Source organism: Vespula vulgaris, chromosome 6 (genome assembly GCF_905475345.1).
Source record: "Vespula vulgaris chromosome 6, iyVesVulg1.1, whole genome shotgun sequence".
Classification (NCBI taxonomy): Eukaryota; Metazoa; Arthropoda; class Insecta; order Hymenoptera; family Vespidae; genus Vespula; species Vespula vulgaris.
In genome coordinates this window covers 6,871,644-6,882,189 of record NC_066591.1, presented here as the reverse complement: position 1 = coordinate 6,882,189, position 10,546 = coordinate 6,871,644, and the positions used below count along the sequence as shown (strand labels likewise).

Sequence of the window (10,546 nt, the reverse complement as noted above, 5' to 3'; positions counted from 1 at the left end):
CTGAAAGCGTTCGTAATACTAAGTAAGTTTTTTTCATTTCAATTCAATCGAATTTTTACGTAAGATTTGATGAAATATAAAAAATAATTCGAAATAACTCAGGAAACAGGCAATCGGGCTTCGATGTTCGATTTCTAATCAATAGTTTTTCTAATCAATAGTTTCTCTAATCAATAGATTTGTACAACAACAATCAAGAACTTTTACTTAATCACTTATAATTTTTTTTCTTTTTCATTCTTTTTTTTTTTTTTTGTTCAATAGCAAAAGAAATTCCGATTGCTTTATCGGTACGAAGTCTAGGATAAAAGTTAATGCTATTTCGCGAATGCCTATGCCGCTGTTTGCCGGGTGAAGGGTTCGCATTTTAATTAGCGCCTTTCAATTATTAACGAATGCGAGTAATTTCGCGTAAAATAGGCGGGCGTGAGATCGAAGGACCGGAAAATAGCTGGGTTCAGAGCACCCGTGAAAATAATAGTATATAATCGTTTTACAGTTATAATATCGGGTTTATATAATGCGTAAAAGGGAGACGGAACTTAGCTATTTATAATAATTAAATCATATCGAAGATGAAAAGATAAGCTCCGATGATAAAGAATCGGACAATCGATGAAATCCAAATAATTTTTCGCCAAATTAAGAGAATATGTTTCCTGAACTTTTCGACAAGCGATATTTCGACATTGATAATGAATTTAATGAAAAGAACGATAGTTCATTTTTCGTTTTATCTTTTTCTTTTTCTCTTTCTCCTTGACTCGACGCACGCTCGAAAATAAAGGCGAAAACAAAATGAAAAGAAAATGTATCGTGTGCGTGTTCGTGTTGCGCACCTGGGGTTCCCATACCTCAATGTGGTTGTTACGGTTGTAGTGTAGGTTCAGCACCCGATAGATTTCGGAATCGCCTCCTACTCGGAGGTCTTCGGCGTTTTTCACGCCTTCCGAAACCGCTTGTCTCGCGTACTTCTCCATTTGAATGTAGTAGAACTCCCTGAAATCAAAAGTTAAACAGGATCGATTTGAGTGAAAATTCAAATTTTCTGCTTTATTAATTAATTAAAGAGATCGACGAAGAACGGATCGTGAGTAACTCGTGACATTCTTGCCTTACTAATTAAACGGTTACTATCAAATGAATTTGCAAGGAATTGCCGATGTTGGAGGAAGAGTTGAAGAGAAACAGGATCGAAATTATGTCGAGTTTGTAGGAACTATTCGGTGACGATCATCTTGCCGACGCTCAACTTCGACTTTCGTGGTAAAGAGTATGCTAATACGTCGTCGATAATTAATTAAGGATCGATACTAAAAGTAGTCTGACGCAAGCTATGGAGGTAAGGGTGGAAGATGGGCTGACAAACGAGGAGGAGGAGAAGGAAGAGAAAAAGAAGGGGAAAAAGTTGCAAAGCGGTGCGCACAGCTCCTCGTCGACTGGCAAGCGACACGGTTCAAAGAGACTATTAAGAACGCGTTACAGCGTATCGTCCAAGAAGGCACGATACTCTCTCCCTCTTTCTTTCTCTCGCGCACACAAATGCACAACATACACACGGATACATTCGAAAACTTCATCCTCACGCGCAGGTCTCCATTCTTTCTTCCCAAGTTCGTCGGTTTCATGTGGAAGAGAAAAATTAAGCGCTCGGCAAGTTTAATGTTTACGTTCATTAATTAACTCGGTTAAACAAACATAAGTCACTAATTGGTGGGTAATTAGTATAGTAATAGTGACCTGAGCGTTCTGTCGTTCGCGACGCCGCGTCCGGATGCGAAGGGTGCCTTCTCTTTCCCTCTTTCTCATTTTGTAATCACACAGGCAACTCTCTCTCCCGGTGGTGAAAGAAAGAAATTAAAACGATAGGTGCTAAGGGAAAATTTATCTTTGAAGCTGCGACGAAAGCACTCTCTCGTGCACTCTCGCTCTCCTCTTTGTCCGAGAGATCAGAAATTTTGTCTGCTTCTGACGACGACGACAACGACGACGACGACGACGACGACGACGATGACGACGACGACAACGACGACGACGACGGCGACGGCGACGGCGACGGCGTCGACGACATAGTACTTCTCATTAAGCGGCACGAGAGCTCCATTATTATTTCCGCGGATTGTAATGCGCACTTTAGAAAATCCGCGGCGACGCGAGCGTAACCGTACGAGAATATATTTTTAATATTTCATCGTTTCAAAGACGTTTTCTTAAGGGCCGGCCTACTTCCGCGGACAAAGAGCCCGAGAGCCCGACTTGCTTCGCACATTTACGGAAAAGAACGTGACGGAGAATTTCATTTCGTTCTTTACCTTTATGCAAACGGAATATCAAACGTTTCCAGCTAGTAAGATAATTATATAATTACTAATACGACTGCAGGTTTAATTGCAATTGATTAAATGCATTTTATGACTTTATACATAAGCTACCGTACGTATAACTATGTCATTCAGGAGAGAGATCGAATTGCAGTAAGGAAAAAGAAACTAGGCTTTTCTAGATATCTCTTGTCATTTTTCCATTCGAACATTTTCCGTATTGCTCGGGAATAAGTCGAGCGAGGAAGCGAAAAGTGAGCGAATGACTTGGCGTTCTAAGAGAGCGTACTAGGCTTCGGCATCGTTAACTTGCACGAAGCATTTTCATTCTTTCGCGGAGCTTCCTCCTCTTCCTCCACCTTTTCCTCAAGTTCATAAAAGAGAAGTCGTATTCTCGTGGGAAGTATCGTCGCGATGGCGGTAAGAGTAGCAGTCGGGTTGATCTTGCAATTCGGATCTCTCGAGGGAATGCAAAGAAACACGCTTCACCGAGAATCCGTCGAGTCTTGTAAAATGCGACCCATCGACACGACTCGATTCAACTCACTCCCTACTACCCCTCTCCTACCACCTTCTACCATCTCCTCTTCCATGAATACGCTCGACAATACGATACCAACTCGAATCCTTGGTCTTCTTCGTTCGTTCGTCGTTTTTGCCATTGGGAGCAATTTTTAAGATTGCTTCCGACGCGACACGATCGAAGACAACGAGTAAATGAGAAAGAAATTTATCGAGGCCAGCGTTTTCCTCTTTACTATTTCTCTTTATTTTTTTTCTCTTTTGAAAAATTCAATGTCTTTAAAGAATACGAAGATCTATATATCGATCGAACGTAACACACGAGTGAATCAATCGAAGAAGACCAGTGACGGTTAGAACTTGAGATACAGCAATATCGTATGCTCTGATATTTGCAGGATGAAGAAAAAAGGTGAATATAAACGAGAAGCACTCTTCTTTCGATCGCTTCAGATTGGCTCTCCCGCCAATTAAGACAATTTCGCGTGCTCTTATCAGCAGTCAGCCAAGAGAAGGTTGCGCACGAGAGGAGGAGAACTGAAAGAGGAGCGTGACTCTACGAACCGAGTCTCTCGCTTTTTCTCTCGGCGACGCTCTCCTTCTCGAAACGACGACGGCACCCGTCATCGGCTGGCTCGCCACCCCCGACTTCACCCTCTCGGCGATGTACGTGTCACCTGCGTCTATAATCCTTATTCAACCACCCATCAAGTGCATTCAAACTCGTCGTATCGCCGAGTATAGGTGGAAAATATAGTAGGCAGAGTCTCGGCTTGCCGGCTTTGTTGGTTAACGTATCGTATCCATCTAGAATTATGTGCCACGTGGTATAGCACTACCTCAGCTTCGGAATTGTATATCTGTGTATGTCCATGTATATATATATATATATATATATATATATATATATATGCGCGTGTGTATATATATATATATATATATATATATGGATATAGATATAGATATAGATATAGATATATATATATACATATATATAGATATATAGATATATATATATCCGCGAAGTGCCTAATTAAAACAGACACCCGGAGACAGAGAGAAAACGGGACGAGAGACGAGACTGGTAGCATAATGGGGTGTAAGAGCGTGAGGGAGACGGCGCTAGTTCCGTAGTCGGTTTGACAAAAAGCCCGAGTGCTAGAATTGCCACTCTTCGACCACCAAGTGCAGAGAAGAAGAGCAACCGTCGAACTGAGAGAGAGTGAGAGCGTGAGGTAGAGAGGAAGAGAGAGAGAGAGAGAGGAAAGAGCGAGAAGGAGGGCTCGAGGTGGCTTGAGCGAGAGAGAAAGACCGCGAGTATGGACCAGAGGGTGAGCTGCGGAGTCATTCATTATAGTATTGTATAATTAGGATAATAATAAGCTCTTCAGAGCCTCGGGTTTTCTTGCGCCTCGTTGCAACGGGGCGCCGACGAGAGAGCGAGCAACAGAGAGAGATAGAGAAAAAGAGAGAAAGAGAGATAGATGGAGAAAAATGAGAAAGAGGAAGAGAAAGAAAACAAGAGAGGAAGAGAGAGAGAGGAAGGAAAGAAGGAGTCTTCACGAGGGTGATGATTATTAGCATCTAATTACGAGACGCTTTGCCGTCCAAACCGAAACAAGAGAGCCCGAACGAAAGAAAGAAAAAGAGATGACGAAGAAGAAGAAGCCTTGGACGCTTCAAGATGTTGTATTCTTTCGGGGTTGACACAAAGGACGAGCCTAATGAGCGTCTTCACGGAGGAAAACGGAGTCATGTTTTTTTTCAACCCTCACCGTTTCTTCAGGGTTCGAAGGGGTTGTGTGACGTATTTAAGAAACTGCCACGTGGACCGTGCTTTTACATTCATCGTTCGAGATTAAAAATTAACATTTAGCTTATTATCTTTAATCACGAAAAACGCGATAGATTAATAAGTATCATAATTAACAATTTCAAGTCCTTTCAAACGTTTCTTCTTTGTCGTTGTACATATTCTTAAATAGATAAAGTGGAAAAAGAAAAGAAGATACGAGTACGGATCACGAATTTGATTATTTCGCTATCTCTCTCTCTCTCTCTTTATTTTTCTATCCTTTACACGGATCTTCCTTGGCATCGCGATTTCTTTCTAATTAGACGACCTTCCGTCAGCGTTATGATGTATCCGAGCGTTTAATGGTAATGTCTGTCGATGCGGTACCTTCAACAGCGATCTCCATCGCTACAAGTTGCCGTTTCGACGCGCCGCTTTTGTGACGCGGGCGTGCACACCGTATAGGCGAGAGCACCAATTAAAAGGGGGAGCGGCTCTAGCACTCGCCTGGTTTTTTTTCTCTTCCTTCCTCCTCCTTTCTCTTTCTCTCTCTCTCTCTCTCTCTCTCTCTCTCTCTCTCATTTTTTCATTCTCTTGCCACTTTGTAGACAGTCTACCGATTCGAAATAAGCAACACCGTCGTGCATTTTGTTGGCCGAAATCGCGTTGGTAAAGTACGGCGAAGGGGTTGAGAGGATCTTGCAAACGCAGTCGTCGACTCTGTTTGGTCTTGTACCGCCTTGAAAATCCCGTAAAGTGACTTCGAGAGGACGATGGTAGGGTGAAATGGAAGAGTGCGTCTTCTCGCCTTACCGAGTCCTCCTTCCCTTTCTTTGAGTTCCTTTCATTCGAGGATCTTCTTTTCTTTCTGTCTCTCTCTCTCTCTCTCTCTCTCTCTCTCTCTTTCTTTCTCTCTTTCTTTCTATATCTATCTTTCTCTCTTGCTCTTACTTTTCTTAAGACAGTCCCCTTTAACGGTTACGCCAAAGCAGTTGATCTTGGACAATGGCGAAAAAGCAACTCAGCCCCTAAGAACCAAACTGACCCTGTGAACGTCTCGAGAACCCCTGTCGATCTTCCGGCTTTCTTACCTTAACTTTCCCACGAATTCTTACCCAAAGGGGAGGAGAGAAGAAAGAAAAAGCGTATTTGCTACCGACTTTGATCGCATCGGATTCTGGCGGTGAGGGGATGAAAGGTCGTTTTTCACGTCAATTCAGACTAACTTTGTCGTTTGACTCATTTGCATTGTTATGGAAATGTGAAAAATGCATTTGGTTATCATAGAAATGATCGCATAAGTCATGTTTTTTGTTTTTAATCAGACCGACTTAAAAGAAAATCGATACTAATGAGAATTATGAGGCAGAACGAAGGGCTACACTTTTTCCTTTGACCAATTAATTATTTCCTCCAATTCGTGAAGAAGAAAGATAAAGAAGATAACGAAGAAGCAGAAGGAGCGAAGAAAAAAGTCAGAAAAGAAGAAAATTTCTAGCTCAGGGCTCGTACTTCGCTTTATTTCGCGGCCGTACGAGGCGTGAAAGTGCGCATAACGAGAGAACGTTAAGTAAAGGAGGAGGAGAAGGAAGAGGAGGAGGAGGGGAGAGGACTGCGGGTGGTGGTCGCAAGGAAGGAGGTTGGGTGAGGAGTTGGAGGTGCCATGACGGATACGGATGGATGGATGGGTGGGTAGGCGCATTTGCCCGTCAGGGCGTAAGGGTCCATTCAGAGGGCGCGTTCAAAAAGGTGTCGCGCGGGGTCTTGATGTTGCACCCTGTGCACCCTTCTTAATTAGTAATTAACACTTTAACGCCATCTGCACTCAGACTCGCAGGCGGTAAGCAAGCTGCACTACTGAGTGTCGGCTTTCGTCGTCGGCATCATCGTCGTCGTCGCCGTTTGCGACGTCGTTGCGATATTAACGACGACGTGGACGATACCGATGTATATAACGATATACTTGTATTGGTGCTATTTCGCATTTGTCGTAGTGATGGTGGTTGAGCTCTGGGCGCGCTCGAGCTCTGGAAAATCACGTAATTAAAATACAAGTTAACAAGTGATTACATCGTTCTGTTTCGTCGTAGCTCGCGCACCGGCAATTACGATATAGCAGGCGCATACATTTCTCTGGATGGCGGTACCCTTAAAAGTACCTGCACATTGCTACTACCCAACTACTATCGTCACTTTCATTGTCCGATGCAACTCGTTGGAATGCTATCACTGTTACCGTTGGTTGGTGAGTACTATCGAGAATCAGAGATTTTGAAAGAATCCATCAATGCACCATTGTAATGGAAAAGGAGTCGCTCTTTTCGCAAAACGTATGGTTAATGCCGAACGGTAGAAATCTCTATTATCTTCTATTTAAATTTCTTATATTTTAAGAATTAAATGTCTTATTAAAAAAAGAATGTATTATATAGTTCAAGTTTAACTGATGGACTTTTCTATTTTAAATTATATCGAATTAAAATCAATCGAAAAATTTTTCGAGACTATCGCAGATTCATGGATCCCTCACACGACAGCTGGGAAATAGAATAAAAAAAAGAAAAAAAGTTGGGGGAAAGGGAAGATTGTCCTCGGAAGATCGAGGCATCATTCGTTCTAGTCACCCTTCTCGTAAGCAAGAAGGACACGCGACATCGTCCTCCCTATCGTAGATCCGCTACTAAGCCACCTTTTTTCTTTTTCTCTGTTCTTCTTTCTCTTTCTCTCTCTCTCTCTCTCTCTCTCTCTCTCTCTCTCTCATTCTCTCTTGCTCTTTACGAGCAAGTTTCCTAAGCCTGTGAGACAATCGGTCGACGATCGTACGGCAGATGTGCTGCCGACAATAAGCCGAACTCCTGGGCCCTTCGCCCTTCATAAAAGAGAGGGATGTCGAGAAACGGTGGCACTAGACGAGAGAAAGAGAAGAAGAGAGAGAAAAAAAGAGAAAGACTGTACGAACGAGCCGAACGAAGAAAAAGAGAAGGGGGCACTGAGCACGGGGGTCCTACAACATCGACCACGAAGGGTCCGCATGCCGCACGCGCCGATCTTACAATGCACACTTTTCGTGTGCCCCTTGCTTTTCACTGGCCACCCTCTCTCTCTCTCTCTCTCTCTTTCTCTCACCCTTCGCCACCCCGTTTCTTTTTGCATCTGGCTGCCTTGAAGCTCGCTTCTGTCTTTTTCTCTTTCTCTTTCTTTCTCTCTCTCTCTCTCTGCCTCTCCCTCTTTCCCTGCCATCGTTCTTTCCTTTCTTCATTCTCTTTACTATAAGTCCCCCGACAGACCCCTTCTTTTCGTTCATCGTCGAGAAACTAGAGGACGATAGGGGAAGCACCGTTAGACAGATAATTTTGTCAGCCAGCCGCACGTTCCTCCTTTCTCATTCATCTTATGCAAATCTTCGTCACGAATGAAATTATGCAAAGAGCATTAGAGTCATGAAAAGAGTTGATTTCTATCCGCGATATCGATCAACTCTCTACGAACTGATTCAATACTATAGAATAGGATATCGTCTTATAATTAATTCTTCTTAATATTTTCTCATCGATTATTATTAATTCAAATTATGTGATTTTTTTGATATTATAGCAACAATCCAAGTACTTCAACATTAAGAGGGAATAATACTTGTAACGAGGAAGATAACAGTTTTGAGTGTCTTCGGAATCAATTTACAATGAGATACGTTATCGCATCTTTGAAATTAAAGGATAAATCAAGAGAACGTAACCTCGTTTCTTGCACTTGGGATCACGAATAAACTCTTTGGCATGGGGTTTAGTCTTTTCGAAAGAGAGAGAAAGAGAGAGAAAAGAAAGAGAGAGAAAAGAGAGAGAGAGAGAAAGAGAGAGACGGTGTTCGAAGAGAACGAAGGGGCAATGTGCACCATCCACACGAGCTAAGAGGGGTGGTTTTCAAAGCTACGGAGAGTAAGAGAGAGAAAGAAGGAGAGTGAGATGAGGTGAGGGGTGTCGGAGAGGCTGCTGCCGTAGGAGGGTGGTCGGAGGGTGTTTGAGGGAGCGGGGGCAGCTGCTTTGAGCGGTTTCACTCTTCAATGGACCCGGACTAACCCTCCTTCTCCTACCGGACCCTCTTTTCCCTCCCCTCTCCTTCCGTGCATCCATCTCGTCCGCGATTCGTGTCCTCGTCGCACTTCGGCATCGTCCAAGCATTTTTTTATTCGATCGATTTTCCCTGCCAAGTCACCCAGCGATGCATCGCCACCACCAACACCAAAGCTACTACTACTGTCGATACTGGTGCATTCTGTCCGTGTATTAACATGCTCATGTGCGCGCAAATACACGCCTTAGAAAGGCGTTACGGAGGCGTTGTTGACGATATAACTATTCGGATACATCGACGATGCATCACGAAGAAAATCGTCCCTGAACGTGACCACTTCATCGACTCTCCAAAGAAATGTCAAGGTCGAATTATTAAATCCCTGAACGATTACGTGGGAAGGCATTTGTACACGGCTATTTTTCTTATTTTTTTTTTCTTTTTTTTAACTATCGCATTCGAGTTTCGAGATCCAGTTCTCGTACGTTTCCTATCGTATTTTAGAAAGAAAGAATATTTTTTTACATGCACAGTCTGAAGTCTCTTAAGAATATTAATCTTAAAATTAAAAAGAGATTAAATAGGCGATCGATTTTGGAATGTCAGTGGTACTTCTTGTCGGGAAAACACTTCACGGAAATTTACGGATCGATAGTTCTATCGAGGAAAGGGGATGAATATCAAAGAGAAGAAGAGAGAAAAAAGGAGATTCGTGATTTTGAAATTACCAAGGAGTTTTTTCAATATTTTAAGTTGGGATCTTTTTAATATCCTCTAAAGGATTTGGATCTTTGGATGACTAGACATAAAACTTAAATCTGGGAACTTTTACTCGTCGTGCGAGTACTCTACCAACTGAACTACTCAGTCCCTCCACCTTCGTGCGAATACCTAGTAGTTATGTTATGGAGGAGTCTCGATCCTACATTTTGCACATCTGTCCTGAAGCTCTAATGCCTGCTGGGACGACAATGAGGCAGTTAAGTCCTTGGCGCATCGGCTGAGTACACACGACGTTACGGACAGTGAGAGACGAAGAAGGAGAAACTGAGATGGAGTAAAAGAGTGAGCGAGCGAGAGAGAGAGAGAGAAAGAGAGACAGAGAGAGACAGACAGACAGAGAGAAAAAGAGAGAGAGAGAAGGATGGAAAGGGAGACGTACGAATACGGAAAGAGACCAGAGAGAGATGGAGTAGGGCAATCCCCTGAAACGTACGTTCACGAGCGTGCGTTGAAGTGAGATAGAGAGACACACACAGAGAGTGAGGGCGAGTGAACGAGCAAGAGAAAGAAAGAGAAAAAGAGCACACGGAAACGCATATACGAAGGCGAGCGTAGGAGAAGGGTTGCCTAGGTTAGGGACTCGGAAAACATCCTTTGTCGAATACCCTACCGGGACCGCTCAACCGCCCGGCAACTCGTTCAACCCGCTGAGAAAAAATCAATAATTCTTTGTTGTCAAGTTTACCTCCTGTCATACCATGCTAAACCACATTACGAGTTCACCGTTGGAAAGGGTGTAAGAGGAGGAAGCCAAAAGGAGTCTTCCTCGCGTTCCAATCTTCCAAATATCTTTTCAAGTGGTAATATAATCGGTGTATAGATTTCAGTCAATAAGAATGATCTTATCAGTGTCAAACGATATTATATCCTGTGGAAGATTACCTGGAAATTGTTAGGAAGTAGAAAGTAAAAAATAAAATTTTGTACGTAGAATAAGCTGATGGTAATAAATCAGCAGATCGATCGTACTCGTCATATTTCGTTCGCATTGTACTATAAAAGAAACCTATCGACAGTTCTTATTCGCATGCCTGCGTTGCGGCCGATTACACAT

General features: G+C 43.0%; 1 protein-coding gene across 3 annotated transcripts in view; it reads right to left on the bottom strand.

Annotated features, from left to right (window-relative positions):
- The window catches only part of LOC127064684 (homeobox protein prospero), a 59,808-nt gene that overhangs the window by 29,444 nt on the left and 19,818 nt on the right, over nt 1-10,546 (bottom strand). For 2 of the 3 annotated variants that reach the window (XM_050996123.1, XM_050996125.1), the window contains exon 4: nt 840-999. In XM_050996123.1, the coding sequence (XP_050852080.1) occupies nt 840-999 (160 nt within the window). The remainder of the gene's footprint in view (nt 1-839; nt 1,000-10,546) is intronic. The other variant, XM_050996124.1, reaches the window with a different exon arrangement.